At 37.9% G+C, this 20,038-nt stretch overlaps 2 protein-coding genes across 5 annotated transcripts; both read right to left on the bottom strand.

Moving 5' to 3' along the window:
- Positions 1-1,663: 1,663 nt before the first annotated feature.
- l3mbtl1b (L3MBTL histone methyl-lysine binding protein 1b) lies at positions 1,664-11,918 on the bottom strand. 3 transcript variants are annotated; one of them, XM_052578215.1, is made up of 21 exons: positions 11,502-11,918; positions 9,548-9,664; positions 9,251-9,440; positions 8,981-9,176; positions 8,787-8,901; positions 8,628-8,679; positions 8,070-8,164; positions 7,758-7,862; positions 7,496-7,631; positions 6,697-6,788; positions 6,465-6,616; positions 6,307-6,383; positions 5,912-5,997; positions 4,953-5,063; positions 4,680-4,794; positions 4,508-4,589; positions 4,192-4,416; positions 4,036-4,097; positions 3,471-3,616; positions 3,317-3,379; positions 1,664-3,211 (listed from the first exon to the last, which is right to left on the bottom strand). In XM_052578215.1, the coding sequence occupies exons 2-21, from the start codon at positions 9,656-9,658 to the stop codon at positions 3,083-3,085; spliced, it is 2,340 nt and encodes a 779-aa protein (XP_052434175.1). In that variant the 5' UTR covers positions 9,659-9,664; positions 11,502-11,918; the 3' UTR covers positions 1,664-3,082. The 3 variants fall into 3 exon arrangements, with proteins under 3 accessions (XP_052434175.1, XP_052434173.1, XP_052434174.1); XM_052578213.1 differs by having other exon boundaries at positions 4,490-4,589; positions 11,502-11,917; XM_052578214.1 differs by lacking the exon at positions 11,502-11,918 and adding an exon at positions 9,938-11,453 and having other exon boundaries at positions 4,490-4,589.
- Positions 11,919-12,489: 571 nt separating this feature from the next.
- Positions 12,490-17,075, bottom strand: sgk2b (serum/glucocorticoid regulated kinase 2b). Of its 2 annotated transcripts, none has more exons than XM_052578224.1 (12): positions 16,632-17,064; positions 16,288-16,336; positions 15,850-15,904; positions 15,547-15,587; positions 15,407-15,464; positions 15,237-15,320; positions 15,022-15,153; positions 14,252-14,364; positions 13,903-14,122; positions 13,661-13,816; positions 13,477-13,566; positions 12,490-13,070 (listed from the first exon to the last, which is right to left on the bottom strand). In XM_052578224.1, exons 1-12 carry the CDS (start codon positions 16,696-16,698, stop codon positions 12,921-12,923), a joined length of 1,215 nt encoding a protein of 404 aa, XP_052434184.1. In that variant the 5' UTR covers positions 16,699-17,064; the 3' UTR covers positions 12,490-12,920. The 2 variants fall into 2 exon arrangements, with proteins under 2 accessions (XP_052434184.1, XP_052434185.1); XM_052578225.1 differs by having other exon boundaries at positions 13,044-13,183; positions 16,632-17,075.
- Between the last annotated feature and the right edge of the window lie 2,963 nt (positions 17,076-20,038).

A 20,038-nucleotide genomic window follows, 5' to 3' on the forward strand; every position in this document is an offset into this window, starting at 1 on the left:
CTATACATCATCTGAAGGCTGAATAAAAATATATGAATTTTTATTGAATATCTAGGATCAATATATATATATAGAGAGAGAGAGAGAGAGAGAGAGAGAGAGAGAGAATGCCCTTTAAAATTGTCAAAATGAAGTTCTTAGCAATGCATATTACTAACTAAGTTCTGAACTGTTATAAATATCTTCATGGAACATGATCTTTACTTAATATCCTAATGATTTTCGGCATTAATTAATTTTTTTTTTTTTTTTTTGCTACATTATGCTACAAATATCCCCATGTTACTTATGACAGGTTTTGAGGTCCAGGGTCACATATAAGGTCAACTGAGGTCACCATAGGTTACCTCTAAAATTCCTAAATAGCGGGTTTTAGATTTAGTCAGTGGTTAACATTACACTAAAATGTATAGGTTTGTCCCTAAGCTCATATAATTAGTTAAGTCAATATTTCTAGACTGGGCTAAATGGATTCTCAAACAAACAGAATATTGTTATGATAGCTGCAATCAATATGAAAATGGCTTAATTATAGCTGCCCCATTACAATGGGATTGGCAAAATGTTTTAGCATTGATTTAAAAAAACACATTTACAGTTGCAAACTTTGTGGTGTCTTCCAAACATATTACGCAAGCGCAGTAAGGTCTGTTTTTCAGTACACTTGTGTTCATACCTATGGTTCATACCCGTAGATACCGTGCTATAGAAATACATTAAGTCCACACATCACCACCTAAAGTTAAACTCACTCAAACTCACCTCAGTTGCTTCTGTTCTCTCCTTCAGTCGACTCTACTCTAATTCCCATGATGACGGGGACGCGCTAATCCATCAGCCTCCGTCCATAACGAATGCGTGTATCACGAGAGCGAGGCGAGGCGCGTTCACTTTAACCGGCCAGTGACGTGGGAGTGAGCGAGGGAGAGCGAGTGTGCTTAGAGGGTCATGGGAACATGTGCAAGCCCGCTGGGTCCCACGGTGGGCAGAGTAACCTATTCTTAGAGTCTCAGAGGACCCAGGCCCATTTCAAGCCTTTTCCTGACTTACTCAGATTGTTATTATGTATTATATTAAATTATTAGAATATATATGCATATTACTTCAGATTGGGCATTTATGACTGTTGAATATTTGAGATTCCGTGGTATAGGCTATATGCCCAGTATGTTGAGTTACTTCTGTGTTTTTTTATTATGCAACCACACATACAGTGTTTGAGAGCAAACTTATTTATATTGCAATAAAAATATTAATATCTACTTAAAATAATTGATAGAACTCTCTACACTGTATATTATTACACAATGTGCCAAATTTGTAAGCAATAGTTTCATGTTTTTTATTTTGTTTTATGGTTGTTAAATTAAAAGTATGAAAACTAAAACCAGAAAGATTGATTCACCATTCAAAGAAACAGTTATGTTATCAGGCAAGTTATTTTTGTAATTGATTTTTATATATATATATATATATATATATATATATATATTACAAACTAATTATTTTTGCTCTCAAACACATTATGCTTGATGTATAAAACACACACGAGAGAAAATCCAGTTGATCCAGTTTTTATAAGTGTTACCTTTCAACATTTCAGTTTGGTATAAGAAAAGCATGTGGGATAATTATGTATTCTGTACGACAGAAAACAAAACAGTTGGGTTGGAAATTTTTATTTATTCTTTCACTCAATTTATCCATTCATCCATTTGAGACTGAACCAAAAAAAAAAAACTCACAGTCACACATAAAGTCTGATTAGAGAGACATTTAATCTACAAACACACACATAAACCAAAGAAAACAATCAAAATCTGATATTAACCCATCCTTGACCCTAACCACTGTGATGATGATTCCCCAGATCTTAATGTTCCATCACCATCTAAATGCCTTTATTACTTACAGCCAAATGCATCTGCAGACTTTTATCTATATTTATTCAGGGTTTAATTTTTGTACCCCCAATTTAACATTTTTCTCCAGTTTCAAACCCTAACTGGATCAATTATTCTGAACCTACTGTATAACAACCTGCATATGCATGTGCATATACTGACAACTTTGAGAAGCACTGCAAATCCAAGCCAGTACATGAACAACATGTAAAATCAGTTGAGGCAGAGCTGAGAATTACAGCTGTATTATACAGCAGGTCTGAGATGTACAAAAAGCTTTTGTTCGGTGAATGACAGAACAAACTGTCTTAGTATTCAGGAATGCATGTACAAGGCAAAATGTCAGGGTCTCAAAGGCTTGAAGCACACACACACACCCACTCATTTCTATTCATAACTCTATTTAGAGTCAGTCCAATCAGTCGTTCCACACTGTCCAATTCACTATACAATTCTTCAATTTACAAATGCATTTTACAAGATCAAACATTTCATCTGAAGTAAGTACAAACAGAGACATTCAATTCCAGATTTGCCCAGAGCAAGAATTCCCTGACATTAGATGCAAGCACACATTTATACTTTTTTTTTTCTCTCACTCACACATGCTTGCAAAAGTCTTTCACATACACACGCTCTCTCTCTCTCTCTCTCTCTCACACACACACACACACACACACAATCCTGCTGCCCTCTAGTGGTCTCAAACAGGCTCACTTGGATTATTTAGTATGCGTGTTCAATTACAAACAAATGTCTTTTTGCATTTTTATAACAAAAAAAAAAAAAACATTTCAAGTAATAACTCCACCGTTGTGCCTTTCAATCGTAATTAGCCGTCATTTTAGCAACCATAAAAACATAAATATCAACAATGAAAGAATTAAGTTTAAGCTTTGAACAATTTAAGGTGCCTCAGTGTAGTGTACTCCCCCCTCCCAGAGTATAATATGAATTGGTTTCAAAAGAGAATATCAGTCCTAATTAAGAGCGATTGCAGAGTCGGAAAGGGAGACATCAGATCTATATCAGCCTTAAGGTGCGGTGATATTTCTGATCACAAAATTTGTTGAATTGGCGTATTCTGTCAATATCCATCTAGGAGACCAATGAATGAACATTTGTGTTTGCTGGACACATCGGTGGGGGCGAGACATGTTTTTTGATGGAGCAGCAGTCTACTCCTCATCTGCGCTCTTCAGCATGAGGATTGAATTGTAAATTTTAAGAGCGGGTCCCAACTTGATGCTCAGAATCTTAACAATGTCTGACTGAGTAAGGAGCAGGAAGGCCTCGCCATCGATTTGCTGCAGGGAAAAGTAAAACAATTATATTAAATATATAATTACTTTGTCTAAGAACACTCACAGATCAGTGAGTCCTGCACACACTACCGTTTTTTTTCCCTTTACCTCTTTCCTAAAGGTGGCAGCATGCTCTCTGCATCCGGGCAGGCCTCTTACAAAACTTGCCACCTGAAAGAAAAACATCAACAAAAGAGACCCAATAAAAATCTGTGCGTTTAGAAGACCTCTTTAGAAGCTTAGGTGAAGTATGAAATGTCACCTCTTCTGTGTTCCACTTGGACACACTCTTAGCCGTGAGGCCTAAAGCTTCAGGCAAGAGTTTGCCATGCTTTTCCCAACACAGATGAAACCTCGGTGGCTCCCATCCACAAAACACAGACTCATGCAGGAACTGCTGAAGAGAATCTACACAGACAGACTTTAATTATGACATGGTCTGCAAATGTGTCCACAACAAAGAACATGCTTCTAGTTAAAAATACATTTAGCAAGTTCTTAGAAATGTACTTTTATATTCTTCGTTTCATATGGTGTTGAAACATCAAGAAGTTTAAATGTCTCGACTCTTTAATTAAGCTTTTGGCTTCATTATGATACATAAGTTTGACTTCATACCCACCATAAATATCAAACTACTTAAGAGAAATGCTTAAAGAAGAGGTGTATTCAAATGACTGTTTATAAGAAACTAGTTTCGATAAACTTAACAGAGACAGGCAAAAAAGATGAGCATGACTTCATGGGCAATATTCTCAGTGTTTATGGATTATCTATCCATAAATGCTAATCAAGCCAGAATATCACGAAATCTGATCAATGTGTACCTTTCCCGTCACCTTCCTGCTTCACTTGAGGTGGCTTGACACATTTGGGAGCGCTGCCAGACCTGAAGTACAGGAGGAACGAGAAAGAGGTGAGGAGTGAGTGTGTGTGTGAAAGGGAGAGAGAAGTAAAACGGTTAAGTGACCCATGACACTCACACAATGTGCTCACGCACTGAGTGAGCTGGAGGACAGGCGTCTGTGGTGGTGTCAGGGGGTTCAGGGGTGCCGGCGCTGGGTGTGGGAGGGTGCGTCTGAGTGAGCGTTTCAGCTCGGCGGTGGCGCGGCGGTCCACTGAGTGTGACCGGTCTCTCTCCGTTCAGTCTGTCCGGCACCAGCCCGTCCTTATTCAGATTCACATCTGAGTATGGACAGCTCACCGCCCTACAATGGGAGACACATCTGCCTTAGAATGAACATTATGGGATGTGTTTGCAGCAGTATGTGTATAACTTACGTGTAATGTGTCCCATACCGAGGTCCTCTAATGTGTCCGACTCCGTTGCATCCTGTGGTTGGGCAGCCTTGTCCTGGAGGCACTGGAGACACTCTGGGACCTGATATAGTTATAATTACGAATTTGATTATGAGTCTAGTGGGACCATGTGTGGAAACACTGTATGTACATGTGTCGAGCAGTATGTTACCGTTGGGGTGTTGTAGAGGATGACCTGTCTTCTGACACCAGCCTACTGGGTGCAGATCTGGGCTATCAGCATCTAGCCAATAATCATACTCCTCACTCCAGCCATCGAAATGGATCTATATATAAACACACAGAGAGTTAGCAATGATATACTATTTGTATTGGCAGATTAAATACAGTTTAAGTGAATTAACTAATAATAAATGACTAATTAAGTGATAATTGTTTTCATGTTGACTATATTAATGAGATACAGATATATTTGTGTGTAAACCTTGATTCTGTGGTCTTCGACATCAGAGATGGTGGCTACACGGATGAGCATGGCATTACGCTTGTCCACTGCCTCCAGCTTCATCCCGACTTGGAAGCCATGTGGTGGTCTCTGGATGGCCAAAGATCAAAGGTCATTTACAATCCAAATAAAAACATAAATAATAAAAAAACTGCACACATAGAATTTATATTATAAATCAATAAATAAAATGTATGCATTTCCAAAGGGACATTTTTCCCTAACATGTGTTACCTGGGAATCGAACCCACAACCTTTTGCGCTGCTAATGCAATTTATTTTAATTTTATGATCATTTTTTTTTTACCCAATGTAAACAACAATATGAAACTAATAATTTTAAATTACACAGAATATAAAGTTAAATATATAAACAAGACTTGTCTAAAAATAGCACATTTATAATTTATACATTACAGGTTTTTGTCAAAATGTCCACAAATTTGAACCAGATAAAAGGTTGTATTTTTTGGTAGTGCTGTGGTTATCGTGATTAATCGAAAACAAAATAAGAGACTTTGTTTACATAATCAATGTGTGTGTACGTTGTACATTTTGTATGCATATATAAATACACACACATACAGTATATGCTTTGAAAATATTTACATGTTATTTATGTTCATATAATTTATATTATATATAAATATTTAATTTACGAACACGTTTTCTTCTTAAATATATGCATGCGTTTGTGTATGTTTATAAATACATAATAAACATACACAACATACATACATATATTATGGAAACAAAAACTTTTGTTCTGTATGAGATAAATCGTTTGACAGCACTAATTTTTTGTACATTTTATTTCCATGTTATGCATGCTGACTCTGCACTTTTGCATCACCATAACTAATTTAAACTAACACTGTACCAATTCTATATGATTGAACTCCACCTCTCATGTTTCAGTGGGGTGAATCAAGCCTCACCTGTTTAAAGGCTCTTGCTGGTGCAGCCTGGGCTCCAGTTTCCTCAAGGTACTTCTCCCAAGTGAAAACCTTGGGAGGCTTATAATCTAAGACACAAAATAAACAGATATTAAGTAAATATAAAACCACTAGTCATCATGCTCATTAGTCTAATCTACTATACTATACTAATCAATTTGAACTGAATAGAAAATGTAAGGTACACTGTAAATTGTAAATATTTTCTTTAGATAGTATTTAAATTCAACTTTAACACAACGTTAAATAAAAGCTAATAACTTAAATTTGGAAATAACATTGTGTTTATAGTATTACTATGTTTCTCACACAATATAAAATAGAATTCCATAATAATTTGTGAAATAAATGCACGGACTGCATGAAAAGAGTTTCACCTGCAGGTGTAGTGAGTGTTAACTCGGCCTCCTCACAGTACCCTACCGGATGAATGTATGGACTGCTGGCATCACACCTGAGAACAAACACAATTCATTTACTACCTTAGACACAATCATGGGCAATGCAGAGAATTCTGCTCAGTCACTATCTTTACCAATAGTCATATGAATCATCCCAGTTGTCAAAGTGAATGAGGAGTCGGTTGTCGACAGCAGCAGCAATGGTTGCGACACAGATGAGTGATGGGTTCTTCCTGTCAATGGCTTCCAGCTTCATCCCGGCGCGGAATCCTGACGGTGTGACCGACTAAATATGGCAGAGAACACAGCATGATCTTCAGATCAGAAACGAACACTGAACATTGTGTGCATATAAAATGTACATACCGTATTAAGACTCTTGAAGAGATGTTTGGGGGCCAGTTGACCCCTACAGTTCTTTACATATGTGTTCCAGTTAAACTCTCCATCTCTGCAGCCTGTAAGCAAACACACAATTATTACAAAAAACTGCATATGCAACATATGCACATATTTTTCCATTCCACTGTGCTATTTTCCATTGTTTTTCCTTGTAATCAAACACAGTTGACTATTGTGCTTGCGTCTTGCTACTTTTGTAGCATCTCGAGTATGACAAGGCATTCCATAAATACAGCACATCTCATGACCCTGGTTTTTTTTTACTCCATTCCCCTTCCTGCATCTCGCATTTTTCAAAGAAAGTACATGCTCTGTGTGAATAGCCCCTAAGAGTGTCTAAAAACCCGCAGTTGTCCATTCCAAATGTTATAAAACATGAAAAATATGCTAACGTAACCATTTTTTAAACAAATAAAATAAATTATAATTGAATTATATATTTTATATTCAGAAAATTCTATTTTTATATTTCAATTAATTAAAGTATATTTTGTGGTACTCATTTAAAATCAATGATCGTGTAATTACTATACTATTACATCTATGTTTAACCTCAGTATAAAAACTAGTAAACCATTTTGTAATCACACCATTCAGAGTACAAAGTTGAGATTATGAAGTTTTAACACAAAGAAACATCTACAAAACACATCTAATATGTTACAGAGAACAAAAATAGAGCTCTGCACAAGAGCTGCTTTGCACGCTGTATCCTTTACAACAGATCATTTTTGCAGTACATATGTGTTACTATATTAAGCACCTTTTGGCAGCAATAGCTTGAGGCCCATTTTTTCACACCAGCCTGGTGGCTTCACATCCCATGAGTCAGCATTTACCCAGAAGTCATAGCACTCAGGGTAACCATCAAAGTGAAGCCGAATCCTGTAGCCTTGCACCTGAAACAGGTGGTGTACATGTCCAAATACACACTTTACAATAAGCACAGCCAAAAACTTCATTTGTTTTGTTTCTTAAAAAATGACATATCAAGAAAAATCACAGGAACTTTTGCCTCTGGTTACCTCTGCAACAGTCAAAACGCAGAAGAGAGCAGGGTGACTGGGGTCCAAGCCCTCTAACTTCATGCCAACTTTAAATCCATTCCTGCTTTGAGGAAACGACTGGTGCTGGATTGCAAACACATAATTATAGAATTTCACAGAATTCATCATTTAAAAAAAAAAATCCGTCCAGTTCAAGTACGACTTTTTTGTTTCTAATGACAAAAAAACGGATTGACATCAAACTAACCATCCTAATCAGGATCCTAATCATATACCGTATTTAACTGTGAACAGACACAGAGGCTATATACAGTGTGCTGCGGCTCTCACCTCCTTAAAAAGTTTCAAGGGAGCAGTAATGGCTCTCTCCTCCTCTAGATACGCTGACCAACTCCAGGTTTTCTTCTTAACCAGAGGTGCAGTCACTATGAACACAGCATCATAAAGAGGCAAGTTAAATGACTTAGAAAAGCATTAAACTGATTATACATGGACAAAAGAAAATCATCATTACAATTGATAATACACCGGATAAAGGACGGTTTGAAACTGAGTGAAAATATACAAGACAAAATCTATCCATACAAGCTGAGATGCACCAATAGAAAAAAAAAAAAAAAAAAGTTTTTGGCCAACCGAAAATTAATCTTCATGTTATAGCTGATAACAGATAAATGGCCAATATTACAATTCTCTATTGTTTTGTCCAAGTTAAATAAAAGACTAAATACTCAAACAGTCAGCTGTTTAAATGCTATCACAACATCATAATGTATTTATTGTGAAATTACATGAAGATTACATTTAGTAGCATTATTAAATAATTCATGTTATTAATTGGAGTTTGTGTTTCTGGATGTATGTGAGAGATTAATGGATATTACCTACCTAGTCTAGCAACTTTAGCTGCTCGTCTCCCCTTTGAGGATTTAACCTTCTCCTGAGAAACAGAAATTGCTATTGACCAACACAGTCAATTCCACTTCAGCACATCTCATTAATACTGCATTAGCTCTGCTTTGTTTGAGATGGATGTGTGTGTGTTACCTCTTCCTCCTCGATGTTGTCCTCCTCTTCATCTCCAGATTCCATAAACATCTTCTTCTTCTTTCTCACACGTTTACCTAAACGTTCCCCTTCGACAGCCTCAGCTGGGGTTGACCTGCACACGTACACACAAAGACTTAACACACCATAAACAGTGCAACCAGCAGAGCTCAGTGAATGGCAAAAACATGTACCTGCCACTTGAGGGCTGTACACAAGGAGCACTGCAGTATTTGCCTTGTAGAAAGGATTCGCGTGGACCAGAGTGACCACATGACCTGCAGTTTGCAGTCGCCTCAGTCATGGGAACAATGGCATTGGGCACTGTACTCACACTGGGGCTTTCCACAGCATTGTTGCCCCCTGCCTGCCTGTGGGGCTCAGTGGAAACTGAAAGAAAGCAAAGAGATACTGAGTCCCAAAAGATTATTTGGTAGGAATACGTGCGAGTTACAGGTACTCACCCACTGTATTTGTCTGATGCTCTGTATTTGACTGGGGCTTTGAGGTCTGAATTGACGTCTTGTTTTGATCAGGAGAATGAGTGTTGTTGGTGCCTGTAGTTTGAGGCTGTGGGCCGGTAAGCTCCGCCTCTTTAACTTTGGGCTCCACCTCTGTGACGATCTCCAGGGTACCAAATTCAGTCATCCGAAACTAAAAACAGACCAGTTATTGTTTTCTTTTTCTATGCATCAGCACATTCCTAATAGTCAAATATGTCCCTCACTCCTCTATTTATGCATCATATTAAGTATTTGTACCCGAATGTCACTTCCTGGCAAGGTGGCTATGCCGTCCTTCCAATCAAGAGCACTCATCATGTCAAAATCGGCTCCTACGACAGGACCATCACTTGTAGATGTCTCTGCCATCTTTACCTATGGAGATCAAAAGAGAAAATATACTGTTACGACATGGACAGGTGACTGAACTACGAAATGTTTTACATTATTTTAGAGCTTGGCATAACTGCTGAAATGTACAACAACCAGCATTATAAAAATGCCACTGGCATTATTTAATGCTAAATGAGACTTTCCCATAAATTCAGGTTTTCGAAGACTCTAGGAGTCTTCAAAAAAGAAAAAAATAAGAATAATATACAAATATCGTAGAAATATGCTAAAAACATTTTAGCTGTTTCAGTTTACCTTAATGCTATTTTAAATTATTTCAAGTCTTGAGGACTTTGTTGAGGCCCATCAGTGCATTTCAAAACCAAAAAAATCTACTGTGGGTGGCATAGAAAACTTTGAATGCAATATAATATGAGACTAGGATACAAATGCTTTATTTCCTTTGATTTCTATTATAAATGACTTGAGTTTTAAAATACTAGTCATTGTACCGTCTATGGTCAGTGATCTTCACATGCCTATTAATAATCACTTCCATAACGAAAAAGCGTATATGAAATTCGCGAAGACGTTTTTAATTAGGTAGGTCAGCACACACTGTTATAGTAAACAACACAAAACTGCGCTTTCCGTTATTCAAATATGCCGACATCGCCTCGAAAACAATGTTTGGACTGCGGCTAAAACGTCCGCAACTCACGAAAGAGCAGCGCGGCGCTCGTAGTTCCGCTCAGGGCCGCTAGAGGGCGACTGCTGCTCGCAGGACGGACAGACCCAAGCACTCCAACGAGCACCAAAATATGTATTTCTTTACAGTTATGATGTCAATTTGTAGGGTCTAGCTCTGTATGCAGACTCTTACTGACACATTTAACCCACTTTGGTTGTTACTAATGGATGAAAGCGATTAAAAGTAAAGTTAGTCGAACAAGTTCAGTTTTTCCTTGTTTTAAAGGAATCTCGATAAATCTGCACTTTAGAACCTCGCGGATACTTGGGATGACAAGTTAAAACGAACACATCTATGACGGATTTGTTTTAAATAATGAAGTCGCTATTTAAGGACGTTATGGTTCGCATGAAACGTGCAATAGTGTAATAACGTTCTTGACCTGCCGTTTATCATAAATCTAAATTTCATCAAAATCCCTGACCGTGCTGTAACGTCACCTCGGAAACATCATCTAAAGGCTCGCCTAGTTTGGTAAAAAACATTTGTTTGGATATTTTAAGTGAGGACGGAATTTATTCTTAGCATAAATAAAGTGCGAGCGCCCATTATTAGCATTCGACTGACACACAAAATGGCGGAGCATAGCTAAGGGCCGCCGACACGTTTAAAGTATGTGAATTATAACAGTTATCTGGTCTGATTCACGTCGCTTGGACCTTTAACCAACACGGGAAGGGCAAGTGTACAACTTGTTTTATTAAAACGCAATGTTTTCTCCTTCGTCAACAAACTCCTTACTTTCCCCTTGTCACGGAATGTGGTTAGCCCGACTGATGCTAGCTCTAACATTAGCAGCGCATCCTACAATAAACCAAACCAACAGTTTCACGCGCTTCTCCAGAAGAAAAACATTTCCCGAGGCACTTGGAGTGAGTTGTCATTCATCCGTATAGAAATATATCAACTCGGGTGCACGCAGACCTGAGGAAATATTAAATTGCATGCTTTTAATTTCTTCTGCACAAACTTGCCACTTCTATTTATCTTTACGGTTTTTAAACCTCGTTGAAAATATCCGCGGTGGTTGAAAAGTATTAAACAAGAAACGCACTCTCTGTTCGTATCGTTGTTTACTGCGTGGATGACGACAGTAACGTCGTATTTATTGATAAACGTGCGACTCACCTCGTTTCTTCGTAACTCTTATTTAGAGCTGGATGGTGGCGTTACTGCGCATGCGCGGGTTCAGATGTGTCTGTCCAACTTCTGCAGCCCTGATAAACTTCATCGCAACGAATGTGTGTGACAGATGCTCTCAACAAAAAGCCAGTGCAACTTTGTCCGAGTGTGTCCTTACACGACTCTTGAATTTACTTTTGTGCTATACTCGTTTTTTCAATCGGGGATTGTTGCTGTAAAACAATTTAAGGCCTTAATAAGGATAAGGAAAATGGTTGATTCTCTTTGCGTCTTCCATGCACATTAAACACAAACAGAGCCGTCTATGTCGTTCAAACGGGTTGTGATCGTTCCGTTTTAACGCAGTCTTTAAAGCGCGTGCTCGCTGAAACCTGCCGTTTTCAAGAGTTGGTTGTTCATATCCTTTCATTTTACAGTCTTTAGTGGTGATGATTTGATTTCCTGTATCAATCACGTGTTCGGATTTTCTCCACAAATCTCTTTTGACGGCATATTTTGGTCATATGCGATAAAAAGGCAGAGCTTATTAAAAAAAATAACACTGCGTCAAGTTGTAAACTGAAGTTCATATAATCGTTAAATAATGTTTTGACGGCCGCATCGCGGCAAAAGTGTGGAAAAAGGAAGACAGCGACAACGCCACAAGATGGCGCTGTGAACTTAAAAGTGATAACCCCCAGAGGTTAGTGCGTTGTTTTCAAAGTAGGGTTGAGATAAATTTAGGCAGCAGAGCGTAAAACATGATAAAAAATTGCAATAAACACCGCAAAGCAGTCACAAATTATAAATTCCAGTGGTCTGTGGATGACAACTGTGTGATTCAGGTCTCGATTTACAGTAACTTACAGCGTTTGTGCACAACTCTGAATTGTAAGCTTGTACGTTTTTGATTATTTAATTAAAACATATTAACTTTGGCTTAAACCATTTATAAGTAAACTCCATAATGATAATGATACTCCATAACCCCGCATTTGCTTAAAATAATTTTATTGTTTCCACAATTCCTCCAAAAACAGACATTCTTTTACTGATGATACAGTTTCATCAAAAACATTTAACCAATGCCTTCTGAATACTATACACGATTTAATTAACTTTGAGATCTCACAACTTTTACAGACAAACATCTGATGCAACCTGTAGTTTCGCTTCATCTCATCACAGTATTGTAAGAACACCAATCTTTGTATTTAAGTACAAATATATTTTTATCAAATAGGGTTAAAAAAGGAATTAAATAACATGAGTGTTAAACACAGTCACATTTGATAGAAACTTTGTAGTCTTGTGCAAAAGCATTGGTCCAGCTAACATAAAAATGAACTGTGTTTCAGAGTTTAAGTTAAACATGGTTAGAAACATGCTCAGACAAAATGTCTATTGGTCTGACATAATTTTGTCCTAATGTCCACGAGTCAGTGAGAGAATGTTTTCATTGATGTAGGTGAAGTCAGGAAAGGCAGCTCCGTACTCCTCACACGCTCCTAGCGACTGCGGAACAGGAAGTTCTGTAAACCGAGGGTCGATGTTGGCGAGGTCACCAGGGCCAGACTGAAATACAGACATGTAAACAAAGAAATGATTTACATTTTATCTCGCTGAAATCATCTCCGATCTCCCACACCCTTTACTCAACCTCTCGTTGTTCCAAGCATTTGTTTCTTCTGTGGGACACAAAAGAAGATATTTTGAAGAATGTATTTGTGCATAAAGTGAAATGTAACATTTTGAACCTCAGTAACTCACTTTATGACTAAAAAATAAAACACAGAAAAAAAAAATATTTTGAAGAAAGTCTTTGTCCATACAGTGAAAATCAACATTGGCATTTTTCAAAAAATCTTATTTTGCGTTCCACAGAAGAAAAAAGTTGGACTGGTTTGAAACAGTAAAAATGTTAATTGTTAGGTGAATGATCCCTTTAACAACAAATACATCAATAAAAAGAAAAACTCACCAATAGGGGAACGTAAGGAGGAGGAATTTGCTTTGCAACAAGTTCATCCCAATGAATAGTTGAGAAGAATGGATGAGACTGCAGCTCGCTCTAAAAGCCAATTGAGGGCAAAATGACATTTAGCCACTCACAAGACAAATGCATTTCAGATTGTTTGTGAATGTGTGTGTGCTTGTTGGGTTACCAGGTCACGTTTTGCTCCAAGTCTCTTGGCCCTGTCCCTGTTTAACAGTCTCTTCAGCAGATCTTTGGCTGCACTGGACACTAAGGGTTTTAATACCAATGGCTGATAAATAATATTTCTGAGCATCTCAAGACGATCGGCATTGTAGAAAGGTGGCTGGAATGAGAAAGAGTGGGTGTAAAACACACCTGTCTACCTGTGTTATTTATTTAAATGAGCATTCATTTGGTGGTTTCGTTTACCAGGCCATAGAGCATTTCATGAAGAACAGCTCCTAAACCCCACCAGTCCACAGTCCTGTCGTACTCCTTCTGCAGCAGAACCTCAGGTGCTAAGTACTCTGGCGTTCCACAAAAGGTTCTGGTGGTGTCATGTCCACTCATTCCTTCCTTACACAAGCCAAAGTCGGTCAGAACCACATGACCTGCAGAATCCAGCAGAATGTTTTCTGGTTTCAAGTCCCTGTGAGCATGTGAGAGAGATGGATTACTGCAAATCTGCTGGAAGTTTGTGTTCATTCTGTTCTCACTAAGCACATATGAATGGGCTTATCTGCATTATAGAGGCACAGATATTTCAGGATGTTGGTACCTATAGACAATTTTCAGGGAGTGTAGGTATCCTAAAGCACAGGCCATCTCAGCAGCATAAAATCTGGCTCTGGGCTCTCCAAACACCCCCTCTCTCTGCAAATGGTAAAAAAGCTGCAAAAATGACATAGACAATCATTAATACATGCATATCAGTAGTATTTGGATTTGCCACAAACACATGAATAAATCATTCTGTGGACCCTGGTTGAAAACAGCTGCTTTAAAAGTTCAATTTCAGATGGACTAAATCAATAATTCCTCATGTCCTATAAACACTTTAGATCCGAAATTGCACCAGTCTGGCTTTGCAGAGATGGACTAACAGATGTAGATAATGCGACTGTAGTTCAACTTTGTCCACTACAAATGGCTTCGTTGTTGTTTTCTTTCACAGAGGTGATGTGTGATTTTTCAGTTCAATTTTCAATTAAACATTGTGTCAGAGAAATACAAACTGAAAACCAGCTCTAGCTCAATTATAAAGTTCTGACCGGGTAATCCGGTTATTGACTTGAATTTACGAATGAATTTATCACCATAAACAAGTCCAGATGCAAAGCTGTTCTGTACTTGATTGTGTATGTGTTCCTAAAAGTAAACTTAATCTGATAACAGCAACACAAATATATATATACACTAACAGACACACAATTAAGAAGAAAATTATAAGAATTTTGTGTGGGTTAACAGGTTAGGTTGTAGTATTTATAACTAGCAGTAAACAAAAATAATATGGAATGTCCCTATTTAGTAGCTAAGTAAACATACCTCTCCTCCACATGCATAGTCCAGCACTAGATAGAGTCTGTCCTTAGTCTGGAAACTGAAGTGGAGCTTCACCAGGAATGGATGATTAAGAGTCTTTAACAACACTCTGTGCTCACACATGACATTTCTTTCCTGTACAAAAACAACACAGTAAATACACAGACACATTATGAATCAACTACCGTAATTATACTCGCATATTTATACAGTCATACCTCCTTCCTTGCTAAGATGATGTGTTTCTGTAGAACTTTGACTGCGTAATGTCTCCCATTTTCCCTGTGTGTGGCCAAGAACACCTGAGTACAGACAATCAAAGAAAGGTTAAAAAATATTCTTACATTAAAGGAATACAAAGCAGAGTGAGATGCTATAAACATAATACCTTGCCAAAGCTTCCTGTCCCGATCACCTTCAAGTAGTCAAAATCAGCCGCAGATACCCTAAAATCATATTGAAATAAATATTTCTATGTAATTGTATATGTTTCTATCCATGTAACTTGATATCTGAGGACTCACTTACTGAGACTGTGGCTCCTCTGATTGTGGATTACTATAACAAACCTGGCAGAGAAATCAGGGAGAGAGAGAGAGAGAGAGAGAGAGAGAGCGAGTCAGCAGCTTACAGTGACATATGAAACCACAGCACAGTTCACTCCACTTCCTGTGACATCAATAGATTACTGTAGGTCAACCAGTGCAGCAACTGACTTGACCTTATGTCTCTGAAAGAACCGGAGACCTTTAATACTTAGAGTACGATATTGCTAATCTGTATGTAGGCCAAGAACACACAAGTGAACATGAACTTGTGAAGTTCACTCACAGCTGCTGCTCCCTCATCTTCAGAAAGACTAGCTTCAGATCGCAAAAAATCCATCCTGTAATGAAAGAAAGAAAGCAAGCATATCAGAAAAGTGCAAGTGCTTTAGACAAATGTTAAGATTTAGTTCTACGCCTATGTATTCTCCTAAAACTGCCTCAAAGTCATTCAACACCTATTTGGAACAGCACTTGGTTACTGGTATCACTTTGGAATGTTACTATAAGTAGGTCATGGTCTTTAAAGCACACTGGTGGTCAATCTGTAATGACATCGTAGTGCAAAGGACTAAGTAATTCCTGATTTTTCAGATGAACTTTGCAGAAATTATGAAATTATAAGTCAATCTTCTGAACTCTTTGTACTGGAACACATATAGAGCCATGCTCTGCTTCACTTTTAGCTCATGCAATGGAAAATGATGACTAGGACGAAACTCACTGTTGATAGATAGGGTGGCTGGATCTGAGCTTCTTGTCCTTAATTAAAGCTGACAAAAATAAAACACATAATTAATTAGTTAAATATCTCCATATAGTGGATATCTCCAAACAAATATGTATAGACAGTAAATAAATTGTATTTACCTTTACAAAATTAAAAAGAATTAAATGTCCATGTATGTATGTATATATTAGATATAGTACATTTATATAACGTTGTTAAAGTAAACATTAAAACATTTAATGTACTGTGTCAAATACGTTCTGCGGTATATCTGACCCAAAATCTCAAAATGTCTCTTTTTATTAAAGTTTGAGGAATAGCCTAGTATTTGAGCTTACCTGTAAAATATGAAACGATTCCCTTCATTTTTGCGTAAGTGACGGGACTTTTAGTCTTCTTTACCATGTTTTCGACGAGAAGGGCAGCTGTGACTTGTGAGTCCGTCGGTAGTCTGTTATCTTACCGGCCAGTTCTGGTTGAGCGCTGCCTCATGAGGGGAACCGTGACCGGCTATTTTTTGCAGGACACGTGGTTCTCCCAAAAGCTGTGACGCCACTACGCCCGTTATTCGACAATTGGACAGCGCCTTTCTCTCTTTAACATACTGGGTCCGACTCCTATCCCATAAATTCCATAAAGGTTTGAACCCAAATGAAATATAAAACGTTGTAAACAACATTTCAGTTGCCACAAAAGTTACAAGGTTGTTAGAGCGCGCTACATAAAGGGCTGAAGAATTCGCGTTCGCGAGGAGTTAACCACAGCAACCTCGAATATCGTACTGAACACTAATTTTGTACAAATTAATATTGGTTGCTCGAGAGTAACCTCAGTTTCTCTCTGAAAATTACTGACAGGACATAAATTCCTGCATTAATGTGTTTGGCCTATGGTTGGAAGGTTTCATAACTGTTCTTGGATAGCTAACTACTTTTTGATACTTAAGGGGGAACACTCATCAAATTAAAAGTTCTCTTATTGCCGTGTTGGCATGTTAACCCTCTCAATCAGCCAACTTTACAGGTTACATAAGACACATGCCTGCTTGTCACCACAGCCAAATGCACGTATGCAAAACACACAAAAACATTCATGTTCGTGCGTTTGACATTAATGCTGAAAATGTAGCAACCTGAACAAGTATAGTGTCTGTTAACAGTCTCAATGCAATGACAACAACAGTTTAGGATAAGCACAGGTTGTTACACATGCATGCTGAGGTTGGCTATACAACACTAAAGACTGGTTTACGTACTGTAATATAAAGCATGATACCTACACTAGATTAATTGATAGATTATATCAGATTTACGCTAGACTAGATTACACAACATAAGAAAAAAGGGTGAGGAAGTGAAAATCAGAGAAGATATGTGTGATTAAGGTTGTAACTTCCAAGAAATTCACTGATCTCTCTGACATCACAGAGGGGTGGGGATATAGAGAAATCTATTTTTGGCAAGAAGAAGGTTAAGGGACAGTCAGCCCTGATTAGTTTCCGAATCAGAGAGATGACACCATGACACACAAATACACATGCAAAGATCCATGTATCTTTGTCAAATTACCTCATGGTTTCTCATTGGGAGACACGGTTAACAATCTAGAAACAAATTGTGATTCAGATATCACAGTGTACAGTAGCTGTGGCACATGCCAAATCAACCCCGTGCCTGATCACAGCCACAGGAGGCGCCTCGTTCAAGTGCTCATATTGACCTGCACTACATTTGCACAAGACCCTCAATAACGTCATTGTAGATTTTTTAAATCTAAGCTGCTTGTCTTGTCGCAAGAGCAGAATCACATTGTGGCTAAAATATTAATCTTTAATTTCTTAAAATCTCTTGGGTACAAGAGAAATCCAAAACACATGAATAGTGTAAACATAGTGGCTTAACATCCTTAAAATTTAGTTTAGGTCCAACTTGAAAAAAATGAATTTATTATGAGTAAAAGCTCAATTCCCATTTGTGACCCTGGACCACAAAACCAGTCAAGGGTCAATTTCTTTAAATTAAGTTTTATACATCATCTGAAAGCTGAATTAATAAGCTTTCCATTGATGTATGGTTTGTTAGAAAATATTTGGCTGAGATATAACTATTTGAAATTTTTTTTTTTATGTATATTTTTTTTTACGCCTATAAGTCGCTTTGGATAAAAGCATCTGATAAATGACTAAATACAGTAAATGACAACCCTGAGATTCATCTGCCTGTTTTCTGAACGTATTATGGTCTTGCATAGGGTGACTAGATGTCCTCTTTTTCCCGGACATGTCCTGTTTTTGGACCTTGAAAAATGTGTCTGGCCAGGATTTCTGGCTTTTGCTTTCTACAGTCGCCATTAGTGTGAATTTTTGTATTCAAAACCTGAAGAAGACTGTCCAGTCCCACCCACTTCCGCAAACTATTCTAATATTGCATATATAATTTCCGCGCATCAGGGGGAATCAATATATGGAGAATGTAATCAATTTTGTGATCATGCGTGCTCTGTGTAAAGGAAGATCAGATATTTGTCAATGAGTTCAGGATCTGTTGAGCAGTACATCCTCCAGCATGGTTTGTCAGCCATCTCTCCACTTAACCCCGTGATCAGTCGAATCTGACTCCTGAAGCTTGTGTTGGATGCAGGGTTATTGTTTTTTTCTCATTGGAATTGGCCTAGTTTTAAACTGTTGACATGGCTTGATTTTCCCCTGTGGGTTAAAGGTTTAGAAATGTTACATAAATTACATTTGACTGAAATGCTTGTATTGAAACATTCTGCATTCTACCTATGATATAACTGTTTTGTGAAGATAGACCACCGGTAGGAATATTTTTAACAGTGACTGTAAAATATGTATATTAGGTATGGAAATGACATATATTGACTTTTGATATGTGAGATTGCACTACTTTGGGCACTTTCAGCATTACTTTAACCAGCAACCAACCACACCCCAGCCCCCCGCACCGCCCACACCCACTGTCCTCTTTTTGGAAAACAAAAGTACAAACCCGATTCCGAAAAAGTTGGGACACTGTACAAATTGTGAGCAAAAAAGGAATGGAATAATTTACAAATCTCATAAACTTATATTTTATTCACAATAGAATATAGATAATGTATCAAATGTTGAAACTGAGACATTTTCAAATGTCATGCCAAATATTGGCTCATTTTGGATTTCATGAGAGCTACACATTCCAAAAAAGTTGGGACAGGTAGCAATAAGAGGCCGGAAAAGTTTAATGTACATGTAAGAAATAGCTGGAAGACCAATTTGCAACTTATTAGGTCAATTGGCAACATGATTGGATATAAAAAGAGCCTCTCAGAGTGGCAGTGTCTCTCAGAAGTCAAGATGGGCAGAGGATCACCAATTCCCCCAATGTTGTGGCGAAAAATAGTGGAGCAATAACACAAAGGAGTTTCGTAGAGAAAAACAGCAAAGAGTTTGAAGTTTTCATCATTTACAGTGCGTAATATCATCCAAAGATTCAGAGAATCTGGAACAATCTCTGTGCGTAAAGTTCAAGGCTGGAAAACCATACTGGATGCCGTGATCTTCGGGCCCTTAGACAGCACTGCATCACATACAGGAATGCTGCTGTAATGGAAATCACAACATGGGCTCAGGAATACTTCCAGAAAACGTGAACACAATCCCCCGTGCCATTCGCCGTTGCTGGTTAAAACTCTATAGGTAAAAAAAGAAGCCATATCCAACTACTAAGGAGGACTAAAGAGGAAA

This window comes from Carassius gibelio, chromosome B16, assembly GCF_023724105.1.
Source record: "Carassius gibelio isolate Cgi1373 ecotype wild population from Czech Republic chromosome B16, carGib1.2-hapl.c, whole genome shotgun sequence".
Taxonomy (NCBI): Eukaryota; Metazoa; Chordata; class Actinopteri; order Cypriniformes; family Cyprinidae; genus Carassius; species Carassius gibelio.